This window comes from Scylla paramamosain, chromosome 7 (genome assembly GCF_035594125.1).
Source record: "Scylla paramamosain isolate STU-SP2022 chromosome 7, ASM3559412v1, whole genome shotgun sequence".
NCBI lineage: Eukaryota > Metazoa > Arthropoda > Malacostraca > Decapoda > Portunidae > Scylla > Scylla paramamosain.
This window is the reverse complement of record NC_087157.1, coordinates 10,592,501-10,617,500: the sequence shown is the minus strand read 5'-3', so window position 1 is coordinate 10,617,500 and position 25,000 is coordinate 10,592,501. Positions and strand designations below refer to the sequence as shown.

Here is a 25,000-nt window from a genome sequence, read left to right as displayed (position 1 = left end):
GCAAGTATTTCTTTGGTTTACCTCTATTTTTCTCCCTTGCGCTGGTATGATCGTCTTTCGTCAGCACTCAGGACCACACTGTAATGAATTGTTGGGATGGACATGAAGGAAAAATGTTAGGGTAATTTCGTGTTTACTAAGCTACAGAAGTCCGTTTTGAAGAGAATGTAGCACAAAAAAATAAGTCTTTTAAATGTTATAGATGATTATGGGAAATGTTGATTAGCAGTGATAGGGTTAGCAGTCTCTAGTGCATGTACTGGGGTCTTTTCAAGGCTGCTTTTCGGTGATTCTGCATCTTCGTTTGGTAAAAAGGGAAAAAACAGAAAACTCCATTAGTCATCCATCTTTGTGCCTTGGAAAGCAGTCCTGATGGGAGAACAAACAGTCTCTAAATTCAAACTCCAATCAGTACTTTTTTTTTTGTTTTTGTTTTTTGTTGTTGTTCACCTCTAAAATTTGAGGAATCCATTAATATCACATACCCGCAATGCGACACAAAACACTTTGTCTATAATTGTCCCATTTGATTTGGGTCATTTTCATTCTCCCCTCGTTGTCTACCTCCCCCTTCAACTTATCACTTTACCTGTCACACTCACTGACTCACTGTATGCTGTATGGCTGCCAGTGGGATTAGATCATTCTCATTCTCCCTTCTTCCTCTATCCACACACGTCGTACTTACCACAGACTGACTTATCTTTATGTCTACAAGCGGGAATAGATCATTTTCACTCTCCTCTCTTCCCTCTACCTGCCCCTTGAACTAATCATCGCACCTATCACTTGCTCAATGACTCACTCACAGGATCGTCTAGGTGGGCCGGACACGTCACTCATGGGTCAGGATTACACAGAACTATAACCTCCCGCGCGTCACTCAGCTCGGCCGCCCTCATCCCGTCACCCCGTCACCGCGTCATCCTCTCTCTTCATTAACTACGTAGTGCCCGAGCGATGCTATTCCTGCTTACGTATCTGGCCTCGCGCAGTGCTTTCTCTTCTTCTTCTTCTTCTTCTTCTTCTTCTTCTTCTTCTTCTTCTTCTTCTTCTTCTTCTTCTTCTTCTTCTTCTTCTTCTTCTTCTTCTATTACACTATGTACCTTGAGCTTGTTATTTTCATATATGTATCTTGATGTCATCTTTTGTATGTTCCTTTTCTTGACTTGTGTATTCCGAGTAGAGAGACACGAGGTGAAATTTTATAGTACATATGTATTGTCGTCTCTCCTCCTTCTCCTCCTTCTTCTTCTCCTTCTCTCCTCCTCCTCCTCCTCCTCCTCCTCCTCCTCCTCCTCCTCCTCCTCCTCCTCCTCCTCCTCCTCCTCCTCCTCCTCCTCCTCCTACTACTACTACTACTACTACTACTACTACTACTACCACCACCACGACACTAGCATCACTACCGTCATAAATCCAAAAAAGTAAAGATGAAAGCTCAAGGTGCAGAAGTGAACACAGCTGCACAAAGCCATCAGGCGGTCCTTCAATACACTACCATTAAGTTTGATCAGCTGGGCGGTTGCCTCTCCTTATGTAAATTATTGGAGGTCAGGCGCTGCAGACTGTAACGCAGGCAACCATCACAAGTCCTCGCTGCATTGACTTAACCACTGGTACTCCCTTCTTTGTGTTTTCCTTTCTTTTCCTCTTTTCCTCTTTTCTTCCCCCGTTTCCTTGTCGTCTTCTTTATTTATCTTCCTCATTTATCTCAGTCATTCTTCCCACCTTCCTCTCTCTTTCTTTCCATTTGTCTTCCTTATTCACCCCACCCATGCTTCCCTCCTTCCCCTTTCTTTTTTCATTTTTTCTCAGTCTTTTTCTCATGTGGGCTCTCTCTCTCTCTCTCTCTCTCTCTCTCTCTCTCTCTCTCTCTCTCTCTCTCTCTCTCTCTCTCTCTCTCCTCTCTCTCTCTCTCTCTCTCTCTCTCTCTCTCTCTCTCTCTCTCTCTCTCTCTCTCTCTCTCTCTCTCTCTCTCCCTCTCATATATATTTTTTCTTAGCCTGAGCTCCTCTTGCATGAATAAGTGAATGAATAGCTAAATAAATTAAATGGTACGTCCTTGCTACGGTCCCACAATTTCAATCAGTCATTCAGTCATTCAGTTAGTCATTCAGTCAGTCAGTCAATCAGTCAATCCATCAATCAGTCAGTCAATCAGTCAGTCCGATCAGTTAGTCAGTCAGTCGATCAGTCATTCAGTCAATCAGTCAGTCATTTAGTCAGTCCACCAGTCAGTTAATTAGTCTCCTGTATAAATTCCTATCAGCTGGCTCACGTTGTCAACTGGATTCCTTGACTGTCAACATATGGCCCGTTATTCACCTTCAACCACTCCCGTCATGTCATCTTCGTGTGTGTGTGTGTGTGTGTGTGTGTGTGTGTGTGTGTGTGTGTGTGTGTGTGTGTGTGTGTGTGTGTGTGTGTGTGTGTGTGCCCCAGACAAACCTAACCTCATAACCTTAAAGCGACAAGCCACACACGCAGTCACCACACCACCACCACCACCACCACCACCACCAGCACGCACCCTCTTCCTCATTTTCTCACCCACTTCCCTCTTCTGCCTGTCCTCGACCCCCTCATTCCTGCTCCCTCTTGTCTCCTGCGCTTCCTCCACCCACCCCATCCACACCTCACGTCTCTCATCCTAGCCTTCACCTACCTCCACCTACATTCCACCCACCTACATTCCACCCACCTCCACCACACCCCATCTCTCTCATCCCTTCTTCCACCACCTCAATTTCACCCCACCTACCCCACAACTCTTTCAACCACCCGCGACCGCGCCTCAGCTCCCTCATCCTTTCACTATCCACCCCAACCACCTCACGTCCCTTTTACCCCTCCTGAACTCCTTCCTTCCCCCCACCCCGGCCACCAAGGCAGTGCGTGTTCCTGTCGCCTCATCGCCCTACCTAAGCTGCTTTCAACTTTCTCACCCTCGTTTGATGACTAAGACTGGAGATGAGGAAGGGATGGGAGTGATGGGAGGGATGGTATGTCACGTAGAGGAATTTAGGGGGTATTGAAAGAGGGAAGAGGAGAAAGAGAGCAGGTGTGTTGATAAGAAAGGAGAAATAAGAAAGCAGTATTATATAGTGTTGATATGATTTGGCTATAGGCTTGTGCGTGGTGTGGGTAATTATGGGGCGTGTCCGGATAAGTGTGTGTGTGTGTGTGTGTGTGTGTGTGTGTGTGTGGTTTGTGGTGTGGGCGTGGTGCAGGTGGGTGTGGTCGCCGCCTGGAATTCGATGGGCAGGTGTTAATATTGAATAATGGACGATGGGAAGGTAAACTGACCAACCCACTTACGTCAGGTCGTCTCTTGGGTCCTCCCTCCTCCTCCTCCTCCTCCTTCTCCTGTCCTATCTCTTCCTTTCCCTTCTCCTCGTCTCTCTCTCTCTCTCTCTCTCTCTCTCTCTCCTCTCTCTCTCCTCTCTCTCGTCTCTCTCTCTCTCTCTCTCTCTCTCTCTCTCTCTCTCTCTCTCTCTCTCTCTCTCTCCTCTCTCTCTCTCTCTCTCTCTCTCTCTCTCTCTCTCTCTCTCTCTCAGTCCCTTTCAACCTTTCAGAAATCGTGCATTTACTATTTACTCTCCGTCTGTTTCCCTATAAATTCCAGCACTCTTTTCTTTCATATTAGTATAGATTCCCTTTTCCTTCCCCCTCCGATCCTCCTCCTCCTCCTCCTCCTCCTCCTCCTCTTCACCTCTCCCTGCAGCTCCATTCATCCACTACCTGCTGCCTTTTTTCCCCTCCTCCAGTACTTTTCACGAGGCCTCTCTCAACATTTCCCATTCCTTCCCAGTAACTCAGCTTTCTCTCACATATTCTAGATTTCTCTCTCTCTCTCTCTCTCTCTCTCCTCTCTCTCTCTCTCTCCTCTCTCTCTCTCTCTCTCTCTCTCTCTCTCTCTCTCTCTCTCTCTCTCTCTCTCTCTCTCTCTTCTCTCTCTCTCTCTCTCTCTCTCTCTCTCTCTCTCTCTCTCTCTCTCTCTCTCTCTCTCTCTCTTCCTTCCTTGCTTTATTCTTCTTTTCCTCCTTTTATTTCTATATTCCTACTTCTTTCTCCACTTCAATTATTCATTTTTTAACACCCGTTTTTCTTATCCTCCTTTTTCCTTTCGTCCTTTCCCTCCTTCTTTCCCTCCATCCTCCTTCGTTCCTTTTCCTTGTATTTCTCCATCTTTCATTCCCCATTTCCTATTCTAACACACTTTCTCTTCCCTGTTTTCCGTTTTCCTTTCTCCTTTCCTTCCTTCCTTCCTTCCTTCCTTCCTTCCTTCCTTCCTTCTCTTCCTTTCCTTCTTTTATCCACCTTCCTTCCTCTTTCCTGTATTCCTTTTCCTTTTATGCCCCGCTTCTTTCATCCAATCCTTCTAGCATCCTTCCGCCTCTCTTATCATCCTTTTCACTTCCTCTTTTCCTTCTTTTCCCTTGTTTTTTTCTCTTTCCCTCCACCTCCCTTCCTCTTCTTTGTATTCCTCCACTCTTCATTCCCCGCTCCTTTCATTCAGTCCTAACTCATCTCCTCTAGTCCTCCTTTTCCCTCCTTTCCTCCTCTTTCCTTCCTTCCTTCCTTTCTTCTCCTTTCCCTCCACCTTTCATTCGCTGCTTCTTTCATTCGATCTTTCTTGAAACTCACTTCCGTTTCGTTCACTTTCTTTTTCCCTGCTTCGCTATTTCCTCCCTTCCTCTTTTCTCTCCCCTCTCCTCCGAGTTCCCCTTGCCCCATTACCTCAGGGTGTATCATCTCGCTCCGACTTCACCATTGAATTAATCGCTAACAAGTTATTAATTGGGCTGCGTGAGGAGTCTGTCCCTGGGGCCTTTTGGGAGTGGTGGTGGTGGAGGGGTGGAGAGGCGGGATGCATTGGCAGGGAGTAAACAGGTGTGTGTGTGTGTGTGTGTGTGTGTGTGTGTGTGTGTGTGTGTGTGTGTGTGTGTGTGTGTGTGTGTGTGTGTGTGTGTGTGTGTTAGTTTAAGTTCCTCCTCTCCCTTCTCGGTATTTACGTATTTTACTGCTAGAATTACTGTTGTTTATTTATGTATTTATGTATGTACGTATAGTATTTGTATGCATTTATGTATGTTTGTTTGTATGTATGTGTCAAGTTTATATCATCCTCCTATTATTAGCATATGAATCATCACCACCACCACCACCACTACCACCACCACCACCACCACCACCACTGCCCCAGCCGCCCCAGCCGCAGGTCTTCCCAGGCCCTCTGCTGCGGGCTGAGGCTGGAAATTACCATACATGAAGGTGTTTGTCAGTGGGCGGAAAATGTAATCTGTATACCTGCACAACAGGCTTGCGTTTGTTGATTCACTTGTTGCGTTGCTGCACTTGAGACTGACAAATTTATGGATGAGGAATAAATGGAAATAGATGGGCTTCCTTAATATAGGGAAGTGGGAAAAAGTAGGTATTTTTCTTATACAGGGAGTGCAAATGTAAATGAGATTGGCATGCTTTATATAGGGACTGCAAATGGAAATAGGTAGGGATGCTTTGTATAGAAAAGTAAAAAAAGGTAGGCATTTTTATTTATACAGGGAGTGCAAATGTAAATAGATTGGCATGCTTTATATAGGGACTGCAAATGGAAATAGGTAGGGATGCTTTGTATAGAAAAGTAGAAAAAGGTAGGCATTTTTATTTATACAGGGAGTGCAGATGAAAATCGATTGGCATGTTTCATATTGGGACTGCAAGTGGAAATAGGTAAGACTGTTTTATATAAGAACTGCCCTTGAAGGATTGATGGTTTCTTGTAGCTTGCCTTATTTTCTTATGTTCCTTTACCTTTTAACTGTTAATCTTTATATTTCGTGTCTCGTCTTTCCGTCCGTTTATTTATTTTCCATCTTCTCTATATTATCTCCTTTATTTATTCTTCCTTTTCCAATCAAGACGCCAAAGTACGTATTGATTTTCACGGATTTTTACCACGATAATACAACATTTTCCTCAGTTCTCTATCCCTTTCTTCCTTCCTTCCTTTCTTCTCCCTCCGATCTTTCTTTTCTCTTCCTTGTTTCCATGCTATCATTTCCTCCCTCCTTACTCGAGTTCATTATTTCTTTTTCATCCCTTCTTACTTTTCTCTCTAAAGACGAGGGTTCTGTGTGTGCTCATGTGTGTGTGTGCTCGTGTGTGTGTGTGTGTGTGTGTGTGTGTGTGTGTGTGTGTGTGTGTGTGTGTGTGTGTGTGTGTGTGTAAAGGTTCCTCTTATCCTTAACTCCCTCGGGCTTGTAATAATGAACGAAGCTTGATGGATAAGATAAGTCCGGTGATGAAATTTCAGCTCCTCCAGACAGAACCCAGTATTTAAAGGCGGCGTGACAAAGGTGAAAAGTGAGCGAGAGGAAGGTAAATGTGGCAAGGTGATGTGAGGGCCGTGAGAGAGAGAGAGAGATGAGAGAGAGAGAGAGAGAGAGAGAGAGAGAGAGAGAGAGAGAGAGAGGTGAGGAGTCTGTTTATGTGCTCGTATTTTTTAAATAGTGAATTTTGTATCTTGAAATTTATGGTCAGTGAATTTTGTCTATGTATCTATTTATCAATCTGTCTTCCTGTCTATCTATATATCTGTGTATCTGTCTGCCTGTCTATCTATCTCTCTCTTTGTGCATGGGAGACTGGAATTCCTCACCTCATGGATGGCGAGGAGGAAGGTCACCAGGAGGAGCAGTGTGGTGGTGTGGTGCGTCATGCTGCCTCACTCTCTGGCGTCGCTGCTGCACAAGTAGGGATGACTCCTTCCGTCACCGCACACCTCAAGCCCACACACCACTGCAACACGCGCTACACTCACACACACAAACACACGCAACCACTCACGCGAAACCAAACCCCTGTTGCTTTTTCTTTTATTTTATTTTTCCAAGTTGGGACTTTTTCCTGGACGTCTTCCACAGATGTGTTTCTCGTGTGTTTAAAGTTAAGCTCGCAAACTTTCCGTCCTCACTCCACTGTTGTCTCGTCTTACTTTAATAAAAAATTATTCTTCGTTATGCACAGGCGACACCGGTTCATGAAATCACGGAGGGGAAGGAATGTTGATTGGTGTCGTGTCGCGCTTCAGACTTCCCCGCGTGCTGGTGCAACGAGTGGCGTGGATCGAGTTATCAAAGGAGGCACAAATGTTTGCTGTCTGACGACGACGGGCGTTGACGTGATGGTATGTGGCGAGGCTCCGTGGCCAGGCGGGTGAGCGGGAATGCTCTGTAACCTCTTTCCTTGGAGAAGTGTGCCTGTTGTTTTATCCCGTTTTCTTCTACTTGATGAGCGTCAGCATCCTCGTAGTAAGCAAAAGGTCCCACGTGCCCTTGGTCATAATAACAGCGGAGGATCCACGAGCCTCTCTTCGGCGGTGGCGGGGAAAATTGTGCGGCCGCTGCGTCTGCTCACTCTGAGGAAGAGAGAATATTTGTAGTGGCAGGACAGTCATGGCAGATGAAGACCCATTGTGGTGTTTGTGATAAGTTCTAATTGTTAACGTCATTATTGTTAATAGATATAGTCAGTAAATGATTTTAGAAAGTATAATTCAATGTGATTACTTGATTTTTTGTGGATTCTTGTAAGTATATCACAGGCACTAGTCTTATTGTTATTACGCCTTTGTATTACGCCTTACTGATTATAGACAAATTACTGATAAGTTGTAAATGCTATCCTGTGGTCAGTAAATATGTATATGCATCTTTCTTTCTATCTGTCTATCTATATGTCTGTCTATCTATTTATCTATCTATCTATGCATATCAGTCTGGTGTTTCCCTCGAGTGCCCCACCAGTGTTGTCCCCAGCAAAGACCTCTCCTCTCATGACCGGTCTGTCCCACCCTCAGATCAATTCCTCACTGTTACCATGATGCTTCATAGAGACACTTGACAAAACAGTTACCCTTCTGGTGGTGTGTTTTATTTTTGCCTTCTGCTTGTATTCTATCCTGCCCTCTGGCGTGCACTCGTCACGTTATTTACCCTCCCAGCTCCATTCACTAAGAGCGACACCCGTGCGTTGCTTTGTGCACCCCTCGGCCCTCACTCACAGCGGCGCACTTCGATATTGAACAGTTCTCCAAAGCTGGTGTCCTCGCTCACCCGGGACAAATAGACATGAGCATATCATCCGACTCCAGAGGGCGTGTTCCGGAAGAAGGATCACACACACTCCTTCGTGACAGTGAACGACATCCTATACGTTCACTGAGACCTAAATCCTACACACACACACACACACACACACACACACACACACACACACACACACACACACACACACACACACACACACACACACACACACACACACACACACACACACACACACACACACACACACACACACACACACACACACACACACACATTCTTTTACGTGTTACATTTACCTCATCCTTTCTTTACATATTTCTTGCAGTCTGTCTTGCAAAGTGCATAAGAGGAGGAGGAGGAGGAATAGTAGGAGTGCTGCTGCTGTGTATCCTTCTTCTTCCGTCACTATATTTCATCTCTCTCTCTCTCTCTCTCTCTCTCTCTCTCTCTCTCTCTCTCTCTCTCTCTCTCTCTCTCTCTCTCTCTCTCTCTCTCTCTCTCTCTCTCTCTCTCTCTCTCTCTCTCTCTCTCTCTCGTATACATGGGCTTCCCCCATCACTGTCTCTTGTAATCCTCTTAATATATTGTGGTGGGTTTTATATTCTCTCTCTCTCTCTCTCTCTCTCTCTCTCTCTCTCTCTCTCTCTCTCTCTCTCTCTCTCTCTCTCTCTCTCTCTCTCTCTCTCTCTCTCTCTCTCTCTCTCTCTCTCTCTCTCTCTCTCTCTCTCCCCACTATTCCCATGTAATCGATTATGTTAAGTTTGTATCATCATGTATGACGATTCTGCTTGCCTCCCATCCACCTATCCACCCACCAACAAGCTGAACATTTCACCTTCCACTCACCACCACCACTACTACTGCTACCATTTCCCTACCAGCTACCACCAACAAGAACATTCCACCTTCCACCTAACACATCACCAGCATCATTACCACTACTACTATTTTTTATACCCACGTCATTTCCATTCAAGATTCCTCTATTAATGTTCCACCCAAAATATTTTCCCCGGAGGATAAAAACAATCTGATTTAATTTGTGAGAAGGGTGTTATTTTGTGGGCAGATCTTGTGGGTGGAATGTTCTTTCAAGGGGAAATTTACTTGAGATTTTCCTTACGTGTTACGAGTTACCATCGCCTTTACCTGTCTACTCTACTTGAACCTGTGTTTATTTTTTTTATTTATTTATTTATTTTTTCTGTATCTTACTACTACTGCTTCGTCTCCACCTGGTTCCGCTGCCACGCTCACTACCACACGTGACTAAGTATACATCATTACTACTACAGCTACTACTACTACTACTACTACTACTACTACTACTACTACTATACTACTACTGCTACTACTACAAATCAATCACCATCACCAACAACAGAGCGCATCGTACCTCTACCAGTACCTTACAACAACAACAACAACGACAACAACGACAGTAACTACTACTACTAGTAATACTACACTATTACCACGCCCTCCTCCACGCCTCACCACGCCCCTTCTTCCCTCAAAAGTTTTATTCCGGTGTGTTCCAGTAGCATTGATTCGACCCTTCTCTTCTCCTGCCCTCCTCCTCTTCCTCCTCCCCCATCCTCCTCCTCTCACTCTCTCCTTCTACCTCTGTCCCTCCCGTTCTTCCTCTTCTTCCCTCTCCTGTGTAATTCTCTCTCTCCTTTTATGTATTCTCCATTTCCCTTTATCCTATCTCTTCTTCCTTCCTTGTTTACTTTTCTCCTCTTCTTTTATCATCATTTTTCGCTTTTTTTTTCTTTTTTCCTCTTGTCATCGCTTTTTTTCATCTTATTTCATATTTTCTTCTTTCTTCCCTCAGCCTTTTTTTCTCTTCTTTCGCCCCCTTTCTTACTCTTCTTCCCTCTCGTCTCCTCTTATTTACTACATTTACTCTACTCTTCATTTCTCTTTATTTCAGTTCTTTCATCTCATTTCGTTTTTTTTTCTTCTTCTCATTTCATCTCATCTCATCTCATCTCTTCTCCTTTGCACACTTCTTTCCACCGCTAATCTCTCTTCTCCTTCCATTTCTCTTCTCTCTTCTCTCCTCTTCTTCTCTTCTTTTCTCTTTTTTTATATCATCTCCTCTCCTCTTCTCATTCTCCTCTCATCTCCGCTTCTTTTCTTATCTTTTCTCCTCTCCTCTCCTCATTCTCCTCTCATCTCTCCACCTCCCTTCTCCTCTTCTTTCCTCTCCTCCTCTCCTCTCCTCTCCTCTCCTCTCCTCTCCTCTCCTCTTCTCTCCTCTCCTCTCCTCTCCTCTCCTTTCCTCTCCTCTCCTCTCCTCTTCTCTCTCCTCTCCTCTCCTCTATTCCTTTATCATCTTCTTTTCCTCCGGCACAGAGAGAAACTTTCTACCGAATTGAAGAGGTGATGTGAAGAGAGATATTAAACTTACATTGAAGCTGGCACGTTTCTCTTCTGCAGATTTACACCTTGTTATTGTCTTCACTACCCATCGTGTGCGTTCATGTTGCCTTTGTTTCCCCACCGTTTATTTATTTACTTGTGCGGTGTTATTTGTTCACTCGTGTGTGGCTTGTTTTGTTTGTGTAGTGTTTCGTCAGTTTTATGTGATGATACTTGTCTTTTTTTTTTTTTTTTTTTTTACGTACTATATATTATTCTTTTATTATGTCTCGATTTTTTTTTTTTTTTGTGATATGTTACTTGTTATATTCATTTACTTCTTGTTTTCCATGCACTCCGTTGTATTATGCGTGCATGTTGTTGTTCTTTCTTCGCTGTGTTGCATAATTTATAACTTCATTTCTCCCCTCCTTGCCGTGCGCACTTAGGTAATATTGTGTTTATGTTGCTAATTCTTCACTTATATGCATTATTTTCTTACATGTCGTGCTGCCTTATGTATTATATGTATGTATGCATTGATGCGTCACGTATGTATGTATGAATGTATGCTGCTATTTCTGTATTGATCGAGTATTGTCAAGTTTACGTAACAGACACCACGAATCTGCCCTGCGCCCACCACCACCACCGCCACCACCACCACCACCACCACCACCACCACCAGTACCACTACCACCACCACCACCAACGGGCCTTCCATTAGCCAGGCCAGCCCAAAAATTCACAAAAAACATCCCGGAGCACTGATAGGCAACGCTGAGTTTCTGTTTACTCCTGCAGGCCATGTGGGGAGAGACTAATAGGCCTTACACCACACTCGTTACTACTACTACTACTAATACTACTAATACTACTACTACTGCGAGTGCTACTACAATTATTTATGCTGTAGATTCTTTATTGTTCTTTCCAACTGTCACAAATTTCTTTCTCCCCGCTGTGTAAGTCTACGGAGAATTCCACCACGTTTCATTAACTCTACGGTGCTTGTTTGCAGTTTTGTTGTTGTTGTGAGGTGGTGTGTGTGTGTGTGTGTGTGTGTGTGTGTGTGTTCTCTGTGTTGTCGGTGGTGATGGTGGTGTATGAAATAGTGGTCGTTTGTGGTGGTGCTGGTAGTAGTAGTAGTAGTAGTAGTAGTAGTAGTTGTTGTTGTTGTTGTTGTTGTTGTCGTCCTCATCAGCATTACTGTTCTTCATTTGATACTACTACTGCTACTGCTACTACTACTATTACTGTCTTCATTTGATACTACTACTGCTACTACTACTACTACTACTACTACTACTACTACTACTACTACTACTACTACTACTAAACTTCACAAGTCCGCCGAAAAGAGGCGCTGCTGCTATTTTTTTTTTTTTTCCGGCTCCATCTCATTTAGGTGAGGCAGACGTGCAGGTGAATAATTGGATCGCAGGTGTAAGGTGTTAATCCATAATTACCTCCACCTCACCTTCCCTCCTCGTCTCTTTTCTCCCCCCTTCCCCATCCTTGATAATACAGGTGCTGTCTTCTATCTTTCTCTTCCTTTCTTCCTCTTCCTCTAACCTTAGTAATATATATACCCTTCCCCTTCTCTTTTCTTCCTTCTCCTCTTCCCTTCTTTCTCGCTCCCTTCCTTAATCCTTAGCAGTACATGTGCTCTCCTCTCTTTCTCTTTCTCTCTTCCTCTCTTCCTCTCTTTATATTTTTATACCCTTAGTAATACATTTGTCCTTTGCTTCTCTTCTGTTCTCTCCCTTTCCTTCCTTTAATTCTTCCCTTTTTTATCTCATCCTTCATCATCCCTAGTACCACAGGTGTTCTTCCCTGCCCTTCCCTTCCCTTCCCTTCTTTTCTCTTCTCTAGTCTTCTCTTCCCTTTCCTTTCCTTTGCTTTGCTTTCCTTTCCTTTCCTTTCCTTTCCTTTCCTTTCCTTTCCTTTCCTTTCCTTTCCTTCCCTTCCCTTCCCTTCCCTTCCCTTCCCTTCCCTTCCCTTCTCCCTACTCTGCTCTACCTGTTGCCTATATTATTTCCTCCCTCCGTCTTTCCCTCTCTCCCTCCCTCCCTCCCTCTCCTGATCTTCTCTTCTTTCATTTTAAAAATATTAATTAGTAAATCCATTAGCATGGTTTTATTATCTTTTTTTGTGTGTGTTGCTGTTTAAATTTCCTCCATTCCCTTTTCTTCTAATTTACTTTTTCTATTCTTTTCATCCTTTCTCTTTTTTTTCGTTTCCTACATCTTTTTAGCCTTTCCTTCCTTCCTTGCTTCTCTCCTTACCCCGTGTTTTTTTCTTCATCCCCCTCTACTTCCTTGCTTTCCTTTTCTTTCTTCTTTTCCTTTTTATCTCCTTCCTTCCTTCCTTCCTTCCTTCCTTTCCACCCACCCACCCACCTACATACATACATACATATCTTCTTTCCTTCCTACATTTCTTCCTCCCTCCCTCCCTCCCTCCCTCCCTCCCTCTTCGAATCTTCCACAGCAGCAGTGAGTGAGGACTGGAGAGAGGATGTGAAGGCAGGAAGGAAGGAAGGAAGGGAGGAAGGAAGAGAGATAGAGAGAGAGAGAGAAAGGTTAAGTCCAAACAGTAGGAACCTTGATTATCTCTCTCTCTCTCTCTCTCTCTCTCTCTCTCTCTCTCTCTCTCTCTCTCTCTCTCTCTCTCTCTCTCTCTCTCTCTCTCTCTCTCTCTCTCTCTGGATACATGGAAATAACAAAGGAGTCGCCTATTCACTTCCTGACCTCGATTCCTTTCTGTCATCCCGGCATAGAGAGAAAAATGGACCTGAAAAATGAAACACAAAGGGAAAATGATAGCGTATACATACTCGTACACACATACATTCATACATACATACACACATAGACTGTTACATACATACATACTTGCAAACATATACATGCATGAGTCTATGTGCATGTATACGTGAGAATATCGTTTATATAAGAAACAGAGAGAGAGAGAGAGAGAGAGAGAGAGAGAGAGAGAGAGAGAGAGTTCAGGGAAAGAGCGAGCACGGAACGAACGACAAACAGCAGCGAGATAAGGGTTTCGAAACACACACACACACACACATACACTCACACACACACACACACACACACACACACACACACAGCATGAAAGGGAAAATACATTTCAAATAAAGCGGTTCGGCGTTCAATAGCAGTTTTAGTAATAGTAGTGGCGTGATAAGCGTGGCGGCGCGGTGAAGCAGAACGAACCGACTCCATGAACCAGCGAACCGGTATTGCTAAAGTAAACCCCTCTTTTTTATTTTTTTTTATTTTCATTTTTTTCTTTTTTTTTTTCATAATCGCCTTAGAGGTACAATGTAAAATCTCTTGCGTGTCTTAGTCCTCAGGCAAAGGTTCAAAGCCAGGTTCAGAGTGTTCATTGGTATAGTAGTATCTCAGTTCTCATGATAACGAAATGCAGCCCAGGGTTCAAAACTAGGCAAGGACAGGTAGAAAAGGGAAGGGCTCAAATTTAGGCTCAAAAGTTCATTGGTGTGGTACTATCTTGGTTTATATAGTAACGAATTATAGAGTCCAGGGGTTCGAATCCTAGCAAAAACGGGTAGAACATTTACCCATTTAAATTTACCAGAATACAATGCAGTTCCGCCATCATCAGCATCATCACCACCATCATCACCACCAGCACATTCCTTCTCTGTTCATACGCGTGTGAACCTGAACCGAAGCTCGAGAGGTGAGTCGTGAAGCGCTGAACCACCTAAACCGCTCTCATGATAAGGGAGATGAGGGGTGGGGAGTATTACTGGCACTGAGAGAGCCCTGCGTGTCCCCTGATACCTCCTCTCCCTCCCTACCTCCTCTCCCTCCAGCACCCTCTCTTCCGAACTTTCTCTCTCTCTCTCTCTCTCTCTCTCTCTCTCTCTCTCTCTCTCTCTCTCTCTCTCTCTCTCTCTCTCTCTCTCTCTCTCTCTCTCTCTCTCTCTCTCTCTCTCTCTCTCTCTCTCTCTCTCTCTCTACCTGCACAGCCTGTGTACCTTTGTCCCACCTCTTCATCCCTCCTCACTCCCAGCCTTCTCTTTCTCCCTCTCCTTCTCCCTCCCCTTCCCTCTCACTCCCTTTCTCCCCGGAAATCTATGTATCTTTTTTTCTTTTTTCCTTTCTCGCTATTTCTACCTTTACAACCTCTCTACCTCCCTCCCTCCCTCCCTGCCTCCCTCCCTGCCTCCTTCCCTCTCTTACTTTACTGTTTGCTATAAGTTACTACAGACATCCAGCTTTCACATCCCTCCGTGTGTGTGTGTGTGTGTGTGTGTGTGTGTGTGTGTGTGTGTGACGGACACTTGTGATTTTCTTTTTGATTGCTTGTTATATTTAAATCAGTAGATAGCACAAGTGTAGGGGCTGTGATTCTCTCTCTCTCTCTCTCTCTCTCTCTCTCTCTCTCTCTCTCTCTCTCTCTCTCTCTCTCTCTCTCTCTCTCTCTCTCTCTCTCTCTCTCTCTCTCTCTCTCTCTCTCTCTGACCCTCTTCATATTTTGTTTTCTTTTCTCGATGATGGTGATGACGATTGTTCTTTTTTATATATATATATATATTTTTCCTTCTTTTGTTTCTTTGTTTGTTCTTGTTTTGTTTTGTGTTTGGAGATTGGCGGCCTCGAGGGGATTGCATTACGTCCCCTCGTGAGTCCATCAGGCCGCGCCCTCCCATCCCCTCCCCTCTCCTCTCCCCTCTCCTCTCCTCTCTCCTCTCTCCTTTCTGGCTTTCCCCTCTCTTCCTTCCTTCCTTTACCCCCGTCACTTCACTCATTTTCTCTTATTTTTTCCATTCTTTTCGTCGTGTGTGTGTGTGTGTGTGTGTGTGTGTGTGTGTGTGTGTGTGTGTGTGTGTGTGTGTGTGTGTGTGTGTGTGTGTGTGTGTGTGTTGGGGGGACTGTCTATCTGTCTGTCTGTCTGTCTGTCTGTCTGTCTGTCTGTCTGTCTGTCTGTCTGTCTGTCTGTCTGCCTGCCTGCCTGCCTGCCTGCCTGCCTGCCTGCCTGCCTGTCTGTCTGTCTGTCTGTCTGTCTGTCTGTCTGTCTGCCTGCCTGCCTGCCTGCCTGCCTGCCTGCCTGCCTGCCTGCCTGCCTGCCTGCCTGCCTGCCTGCCTGTCTGTCTGTCTGTCTGTCTGTCTGTCTGTCTGTCTGCCTGCCTGCCTGCCTGCCTGCCTGCCTGCCTGCCTGCCTGCCTGTTCCTGTCTGTCTCAGTTTGCCATTCTATTCTCTCTCTCTCTCTCTCTCTCTCTCTCTCTCTCTCTCTCTCTCTCTCTCTCTCTCTCTCTCTCTCTCTCTCTCTCTCTCTCTCTCTCTCTCTCTCTCTCTCTCTCTCTCTCTCTCGTGATCATTCTTTCCCTTTTTAATATCTTAAATGTCTTTACCGTCAACATTTTTCCATCCTGACCCTTCTTGGTGTCTTTTTCCTTCCTCTTTCCTCCCTCTTCTTCCTTCTTCCCTTTTTCCTCCCACAGGTCACTATTTACTTTTTCTTTCGCTCTCTCTTCCCTCTCCAACCTTCCTCCTTCTCTTACCCCCTTCCTCAATACTTTTCTTCCCTCTCCCTTCCTTCCTTCCTCTTACCTCTTACCTAACATCTTCTTTCCTCAGTCCCTTTTTCTCTCTCTCTCTCTCTCTCTCTCTCTCTCTCTCTCTCTCTCTCTCTCTCTCTCTCTCTCTCTCTCTCTCTCTCTCTCTCTCTCTCTCTCTCTCTCTCTCTCTCTCTCTCTCTCTCTCTCTCTCTCTCTCTCCTCTTTCCTGCCTTTTCCCTTGCCTCTTCTGTCCGCCAACCCGCCATTCCCTTGCGGTGCGTTGAAGGGGGTCGCTCCGCCCTTGCAGACCCACCGCCGAGGCAGCTAATGGGATAAACGCAAACTTCAGAGCCGCTCTAATGACGCGACTACACCGGCTTGCCGCACACAGGGAGAAGGAGGGTTTGATGGTCCGGCGGTGGGATGCACTCTCACACACACACACACACACACACACACACACACACACACACACACACACACACACACACACACACACACACACACACACACACACACACTCAGGCACACGTAAACGCACTCACACACGCTCATGCACAGTATCAGTTAGCGGTGACAGAGGCAGCATCCCTAAAAGAATATTTGTTCGTGAACCTTTGGATAATGATGTTTGGTTGTTGATATACAGAGAGAGAGAGAGAGAGAGAGAGAGAGAGAGAGAGAGAGAGAGAGAGAGAGAGAGAGAGAGAGATTAGCGCAATATCCATTAAAACACGCACAATTTGAAGGTAAGAGTATTAACTAAAATCGCTTCCCAATATTTAAGTAATCCCTCAAATCTTGACCACTGCTTAACACTTACCCTACCTTTGTGCGTCTGTTATCTTTACTACTTTCGCCCTGAACAAGTGGCATTCACATTCGTATTACAGTCGCGTAGTTGATCCATAAATTAGGAGGCAGGATTGAACAAGCTGTGCCAAAATGTCATATTGATTCAGGTGTTTATTTAGAAAATATTTGCTAAAGGGTCTGAAATGGATAGTTGTTTTGCTTTTCAGTGGAGTGCGTGAAGCTGCATTTAAGAAAGATGCGGGAAGGGGTGAGACGACCCGGCAAACTTGTATAATGTTGTACGTACAAAGGCTCGCATCTTCTTTCATCTGAGGTACAGGTGAAGTTACGCAATTTTTGGGAAGGATCAGGTGAGCGTGTTGCTTGGCTTTACTTTCTTGCGTCGCTTCATTAAAGTTAATATGTTTACTTCTGTGGTCTTCCTTCATTAAACTTCGGATTACTGTAAAAATTGTTTGCATGGACATAAAAAAGAATGATAATGATGATGATAAGAAGAGAAGAAAAAAGAAAGGCAAGAAAGAAAGAACAGAAAATAGAGGTTAATTTTTGTTTCCTCAAGGTTACTAATCCATTTTAAGAGACTATTGTTAAAAGTAAAATAATGTATAAAAAGTTGTACATAGGTGATTGAAAAAAAAGCAGCCAATCAGCGAGTCAGTGAGCCAGCAGAGGGAGCCAATGAACCACAGGAGCGTTACCTTAGATTAAAGAAAACGGTGACCTTGATTAGAGAGCGACCCAGGAGACCCGCAGGAGGTCCCTTCACCTGCGCCACCTACTGTACTTAACCCTTAACTCCCCCTCCCCCCACTCTCCTCCTTCTCCTTCAAATTCACACCCCCTCCCCCTTCCCCTTCTCCACCAGGGAAGTGCGGCCTTGGGAACAATGGTGCCCGTACACAGAGAGGGTCACTGCGCTAATTGGAGTGGCGTAAGTCAACTCGTTCAGTACGTGTTTGTGTTTATGTGTGTGTTTGTTTATGATGCTGGAATGTTGCCGTATGTGTGTGTGTGTGTGTGTGTGTGTGTGTGTGTGTGTGCTTCTTTGCTGTCACTGATGATGATAGTGGTTGTGTTCAGGTATTGCAGTGTCGTTTTTTTTATTTACTTATTTATTTATTTGTTTGTTTATTTATTTGTTTATTTATTTATTTATTTGTCTCTAAGTTGTATATGTTGTTCTTTCAATTAGCCATTAAATTCCATCACGTTAAATTCATCTGTCACTCAAGCATTTCATTAGATTAGCCAGCCAGTGAGTCACTCTACAAGCGTTCAGTTAATCAATCATTCATCCCACCTTCAGTCAATCATTTAACCAGCCAGTCATCCCTACCAACTTAAGTCAGTCAGTCAGTCAATCAGTCATTCAGTCCTACATCCTTAAATGAATCAGTCAGTCAGTCATATCAGTCAGTCATATAAGTCTGTCAGTCAGTCAGGCAGTCAGTCAATCAATCGTGCATCCTTGAATAGATAAATAGATAAAAAGATAAATAAATTATACCTTCTGTTTTTCATGCCAATTATATGACTGCTACCACTACCACCACCACCACCACCACCCTATACAGTTCATTTCCCCATTTCAGTCCCATTATGTAAATCATCTGTTTTACATCCCTATCTACAAAAGAACATTTATTTTTATTTATTTTTTTATTTATATTTATTTATTTTTATTTCATTTATTTATTTATTCATTTATTTTTATTCTTTTTTTTTTTTTTTTTTTTTTTTTTTTTTTTTTTTTTTTTTGCGTCTTCCCTACTTTTCTCCCTCCCTCCCTTCCTCCCTTCCTTCCTTCTCTCGTCACTCTTGTTTCATGATTACTTCTCAACTTTCCCTCCCAAACCTCGGAGTCAGATTAGCTCCATATGCGAGGAAGGGGAAGAAAAAAAAAAAATTCTGGAAATTAATAACTCGTGTGTGTTATTGAAGGAGTGCGCGGTACAGTGAAGGGGAGTAAACATTGTAAAGTATTCATCTCTGAGCTTCAAGGGGTCTAGGGAAGGGAAACACTGACCTTTGTGATGGAAATAAGAACTCTAGTTAAGGTCAAGTATCGCCGGGTTACGATTACAAGTGTTTACTTTAAGGGATTTCAAACAGCAGTGGATTTTTATGTTGCGTCCCTCCTAGACTGTTTGACTTGGCTCTACTTCTTTACGTTATCTGAAGGGAAGAGGAAGGTTTATGGATAAGCGAAAAGGAAGAGGTTATGATGAATTTTGAACACTAACAGACTTGTAACCTGCTTTCCTACCAGACTGATTTGGTTGTACTCTTCGTTACCTGAAGAGGAAGGTTTATGAATACACTGAAAGGAGACATTACCACGAAGAATTCTGAACACAGGCAGACTTATATAACCTACGTCCCTTCCAGTTGTTGTTTTTTTTTTTTTTTTTTTTTGGGTATTGTGTTAGCTCAAGATAAAAAGGAAGGTTTGTGGATGCACTGAAGGAAGATATTACCACGAGGAATTTCAACCTCCAGCAGAATTATATCTCTTTCTTCCTTTCCTGCCAGTATGATTCGACTGCACTTCTCTACGTTAGCTGAAGGGAAGAACAAGGTTTAGGGATGCAGTGAAGGAAGACAAGGACAAGGAATTTAAAACAGCATCATAATTAAATTTTACGTTCTTGCCAGAGGAAAAAAAAAAAAAAACTAACGGCAGCATAAAAAAAATGAGCTTTCTTTTCTCTCTCTCTCTCTCTCTCTCTCTCTCTCTCTCTCTCTCTCTCTCTCTCTCTCTCTCTCTCTCTCTCTCTCTCTCTCTCTCTCTCTCTCTCTCTCTCTCTCTCTCTCTCTCTTTTAACCTTCTACTTAACTCTACACAAGTCAGCGTCAAATCACCTCATCAGTTAGAATTTACCGTAATCACATGGACATCCCCCTCGCCATCGATAACTCGGCAAAGACGCAAGACAGTTTCATCGTTCGTCCCGCCCTAACTCCCGCGCGGCGCAAGGAAGCAAGGAAGCAGTGAGGCGGCGGGAAGCGGTGTCTGCATGAGGAGCCGCCGCGGTGTGAAGAAGACAGAAGTACAGTCCTGCGGCACATCCACTTTAACCCTTTCCTCCCTGCCTGCTGAAGGACGCTGATTGCGGGGAACAAAGGAAGTGATGACAGATTCTTGTGCAGGAGGAGGAGGAGAATGAAGCAGGAATAGGAAGTGGATAAGGAGGTGGTGATGGTGGCGGTTTTGTAATAGCTGTGCGTGTGTGTGTGTGTGTGTGTGTGTGTGTGTGTGTGTGTGTGTGTGTGTGTGTGTGTGTGTGTGTGTGTGTGTGTGTGTGTGTGTGTGTGTGTGTGTGTGTACGCGCGCCTACTCTTACTGTATAGAGCTTGAACTTTGCTTGCAATGTTGTGTCTTCATATTTAAGCATATCCAGACTTGCAATAACTTACTTTAAAAAAAAATAATAATATTCTCTACTGTTTTTCCCTTCCTGTTGCTAAATTTTGACCTTTCCTCGCTGCAACTACATCCATATTCCTACTTATCTGTGCTGGAAACTCTACTCCTTTGACCTCACTCACTCATCTGGTCCTCCTCAGTTTGTTCCTGTCCGCGTAAGGCCCACTAAGTCCCCTCTCTCTCTGGTGGCACGGTCAGGTCTTCTCCACCTTCCTCCTTCCTTCATCTCGTTTATTGGTTGATTGAATTATGTTGGTGTCGTGTTTACTCTTTCTCATGTTTCTTCTGAAGCTGTTTTACTGTATTAGTTGCTGCTGCTGTTTTTTTTTTTTGTTTTTTGTTTTTTTCACTGATTTATATTTTCGTTTTACTGTATTTTATTTTATTTTATCTTTTGTATTTTTATGTATTCTCTTGTTTTATCCTTATTTATTTGTTTATTTATTTGTCATTATTTTCTGTATGTTAAGATTGCGAAACCTGGATCATTTCTATTACTGTTCTGTGTATTATTTCCAGTGTGTATGTGTGTGTGTGTGTGTGTGTGTGTGTGTGTGTGTGTGTGTGTGTGTGTGTGTTGGGAGGACGAAAGTGTGTGTTATAGAGAATGAGATAGAAAGAAAGACAGTGGCGAGAGATAAAAATGATAATAGCATAAAACTTCTCTTTTTTTATGTAGGAGGGACACTGGCCAAGGGCAACAAAAATCTAATAAAATTTTTTTTTTTTTTTTTTTTTAAAGCCCACTGAGATGCCAGTCCCGACTAGGATCCGAAGTGGTGGTCAAAAATTGAAGGATAAGTGTCTTGAAACCTCCCTCTTGAAAGAGTTCAAGTCATAGGAAGGTGGAAATACAGAAGTAGGCAGGGAGTTCCAGAGTTTACCAAAGAAGGGGATGAATGATTGGGAATACTGGTTAACACTTACATTAGAGAGGTGGACAGAACAGGGGTGAGAGAAAAAAGAAAGTCTTGTGCAGCGAGACCGCGGGAAGAGAGCAGGCATGAAGTTAGCAAGATCAGAAGAGCAATTAGCATGAAAATATCGGTAGAAGATAGCAAAAGATGCAACATTGCAGCGGTGAGAAAGAGGCTGAAGACAGTCAGTTAGAGGAGAGGAGTTGATGAGACGAAAAGCTTTTGATTCCACCTTGTCTAAAAGAGCGGTTTGAGTTGAACCCCCCCAGACATGTGAAGCATACTCCATACATGGACGGATAAGGCCCTTGTACAGAGTTAGCAGCTTGTGGGTGAGAAAAACTGGCGGAGACCTCTCAGAACGCCTAACTTCATAGAAGCTGTTTTAGCTAGAGATGAGATGTGAAATTTCCAGTTTAGATTATAAGAAAAGGACAGACCGAGGATGTTCAGTGTAGAAGAGGGGGACAGTTGAGTGTCATTGAAGAAGAGGGGATAGTTGTCTGGAAGGTTGTGTCGCGTTGATAGATGGAGGAATTGAGTTTTTGAGGCAATGAACAATACTAAGTTTGCTCTGCCCCAATCAGAAATTTTAAAGAGATCAGAAGTCAAGCGTTCTGTGGCTTTCCTGCGTGAACTATTTACTTCCTGAAGGGTTGGACGTCTGTGAAAAGACGTGGAAAACTGCAAGGTGGTATTATCAGCGCAGGAGTGGATAGGGCAAGAAGTTTGGTTTAAAAGATCATTGATGAATAATAGGAAGAGAGTGGGTAACAGGATAGAACCCTGAGGAACACCACTGTTAATAGATTTAGGAGAAGAACAGTGACCGTCTACCACAGCAACAATAGAACAGTCAGAAAGAAAACTTGAGATGAAGTTACAGAGAGAAGGATAGAAGCTGTAGGAGGGTAGTTTAGAAATCAAAGCTTTGTGCCAGACTCTATCAAAAGCTTTTGATATGTCAAAGGCAACAGCAAAAGTTTCACCAAAATCTGTAAAAGAGGATGACCAAGACTCAGTAAGGAGAGCCAGAAGATCACCAGTAGAGTGGCCTTGACGGAACCCATACTGGCGATCAGATAGAAGTTTTTGAAGTGATATATGTTTAAGAATCTTCCTGTTGAAGATAGATTCAAAAACTTCAGATAGACAGGAAATTAAAGCAATAGGACGGTAGTGTGAGGGATTAGAACGTTCATCCTTTTAATGAACAGGCTGAATGTAGGAAAACTTCCAGCAAGAAGGAAAGGTAGATGTTGACAGAAAAAGTTGAAAGAGTTTGACTAGGCAAGGTGCAAGCACGGAGGCGCAGTTTCGGGGAACAATAGGAGGGATCCCATCAGGTCTATAAGCCTTCCGAGGGTTTAGGCCAGCAAGGGCATGGAAAACATCATTGCGAAGAATTTTAATAGGTAGCATGAAGTAGTCAGAGGGTGGAGGAGAGGGAGGAACAAGCCCAGAATCGTCCAAGATAGAGTTTTTAGCAAAGGTCTGAGCGAAGAGTTCAGCTTTAGAGATAGATGTGATAGCAGTGGTGCCATCTGGTTGAAATAAAGGAGGAAAAGAAGAAGAAGAAGCAAAGTTATTGGAGATGTTTTTGGTTAGATGCCAGAAGTCACAAGAGGAGTTAGATCTTGAAAGATTTTGACACTTTCTGTTAATGAAGGAGTTTTTGGCTAGTTGGAGAACAGACTTGGCATGGTTCCGGGTAAAAATATGAAGTGCATGAGATTCTGGTGATGGAAGGCTAAAGTACCTTTTGTTGGCCACCTCTCTATCATGTATAGCACGAGAACAGGCTGTGTTAAACCAAGATTTGGAAAGTTTAGGTCGAAAAAAAAGAGTGAGGGATATACACCTCCATGCCAGACACTATCACCCCTGTTATGCGCTCGGCATTCAGAGACGGGTCTCTGTCAAGGAAGCAGTAGTCATTCCGAGGAAAATCAGCAAAATACATCCTCAAGTCCCCCCAACTAGCAGAGGCAAAACCCCATAGGCACCTCCGCTTAGGGGAATCCTGAGGAGGGGGTGGATGGAAGATGCGCAGGATTCAATGATGTAAGATAAAGAAGCATTTAGAAAGAAAAGAAAATAAAGAAGAGGAAACAAAAAGCCCCTCAGATAGATGTAGGGGAATAAAATTTAATCAAGAAACTAAACTAACTTTAGGAAAACCAGAAATAGAGAGAAAAAAATCAGGATGTGAGAAAGATTGAGTCTGTCGCAAAGGGAGGAGTGGCATTAGGAGTACAAGAGAGAAAACGAGAAAAGAGGAGGAAAGGCTAGGAATGGCTTAGAAGGATTGGGAGATATTGTGAAGGTAAAGAAAAAAAATGGTTAATGTGATAGAAGGAAAAGGAAGGTATAGAAGTACAGAAGAATATGGTGTTGGTGGGAAAGAAAACGAGAAATTGCAGAGGGAAGGAAAGGAGGGAGTAAAGGGAAAAGGAAGGGAATTTACGTTTATAGAAGCACAAAATATCGTGAAGGAAATAAAGAAAACGAGAGATACACAGGGAAAGAAAGGAGAGAGATCTAAAAGGGAAGTTTGTCTATCTGTCTGTCTTGGAATCAAAGGGGAAGGAAAGAGATGAGAAAGTGAGAATACAGAAGCACATAATATAGTGAAGGAAGGAAAGAAAACGAGATACGAAGGGAAAGAAAGGAGGGAGATGTGGAAGAAAAGAGAAGGGAAGGTATGAGTATGGAAGGAAAGGGAAGGGACGTTATAAGCATAGAAGCACAGAACATGAAGGAATAAAAGAAAACGAGAAAGGAAAGGAAGGAGATGCTACAGAAGGGAAGGTTGTCTGTTTGGCTGTCTGTCTGTCTGTCATGGAGTGAGAGAGGAACGAGAGACGTGGAGGGAAGGAAAGGAAGGCTGTCTGTCTGTCTGCCTGTCAGTCGTAGAGAGAGAGGGAGGGAAGAGGAGAGCCGGGCCAATCTAGCTCGTGTCTCGCCACCGCTGAAGGGGCTTTGGGAGGCCATTACACCGCCGTTAGCGTCATCTCCGGACTCCACTTCTTTCAAAATTGGATTGAAAATCGCTTCTCGGCGTGAATATGTCCGCAGAGGTGCCGGCACAGAACCACGTAAGAATGTTGGTTGAGAGGGAGAGAAGGGAGGGGCGAATGAGAGAGAGAGAGAGAGAGAGAGAGAGAGAGAGAGAGAGAGAGAGAGAGAGAGAATGGATCTCTGATGGAAGGTAGGGGAGATACTGGTGATTCCTCGTCCTGTCCTCGCCTACTGACGATGTATTACGGTTTTCTGTGATCACCTGAGTTGTTTTTATTTTTTTTTTGTTTTTTTTTTTACATGTCAGGGAGACCGGCTGAGGATGTGAAAATTATTAGAAAATAAAAGAAAAGCTCTTAAAATTATGTTTAAAGAGAGAGAGAGAGAGAGAGAGAGAGAGAGAGAGAGAGAGAGAGAGAGAGAGAGAGAGAGAGAGAGAGAGAGAGAGAGAGAGAGAGAAGCCGAGAGTCAGTCAACCACTTTAGTTTTCGATTGACTGACTGATTGATTGATTGATTGATTGAAGGCATCACGATAAGTTTACATGTATAGCGTTGTGTCTTACTCTTTGTTATTGATGCAGTTCTTGTTACATAGAAGAGAGACTCTACAACATCTAGTTCCGAAATATTGGACACCGTAAGAAGAAGCAGAGCGAATGCTGGAGAGCCAAGGTGAGGAGGCGCAGTAGCGGGGCCGCTATGAGGTGCTAAGGTAATCGTGAATGGTAAAACTCCGAGACAGGTGGCGATGTTCGATATCTGGACGTAGTGGGTATTG

The 25,000-nt window shown here is 43.8% G+C and overlaps 2 protein-coding genes across 6 annotated transcripts in view; one reads left to right on the top strand and one right to left on the bottom strand.

The window, feature by feature from the left end:
* LOC135102063 (immunoglobulin domain-containing protein oig-4-like) overlaps positions 1 to 25,000 on the bottom strand; it is a 72,927-nt gene that overhangs the window by 44,083 nt on the left and 3,844 nt on the right. For all 5 annotated transcript variants that reach the window (XM_064006738.1, XM_064006737.1, XM_064006736.1 and 2 more), the window contains exon 2: positions 6,668 to 7,426. In XM_064006738.1, the coding sequence (XP_063862808.1) occupies positions 6,668 to 6,727 (60 nt within the window). In that variant the 5' untranslated portion in view covers positions 6,728 to 7,426. The remainder of the gene's footprint in view (positions 1 to 6,667; positions 7,427 to 25,000) is intronic.
* The window catches only part of LOC135102478 (procollagen-lysine,2-oxoglutarate 5-dioxygenase 1-like), a 25,138-nt gene continuing 13,533 nt past the window's right edge, over positions 13,396 to 25,000 (top strand). Inside the window, exons 1-4 of the mRNA XM_064007794.1 lie at positions 13,396 to 13,421; positions 13,854 to 13,895; positions 14,118 to 14,210; positions 17,721 to 17,786. Coding sequence (XP_063863864.1) covers positions 13,396 to 13,421; positions 13,854 to 13,895; positions 14,118 to 14,210; positions 17,721 to 17,786 — 227 coding nt within the window. The remainder of the gene's footprint in view (positions 13,422 to 13,853; positions 13,896 to 14,117; positions 14,211 to 17,720; positions 17,787 to 25,000) is intronic.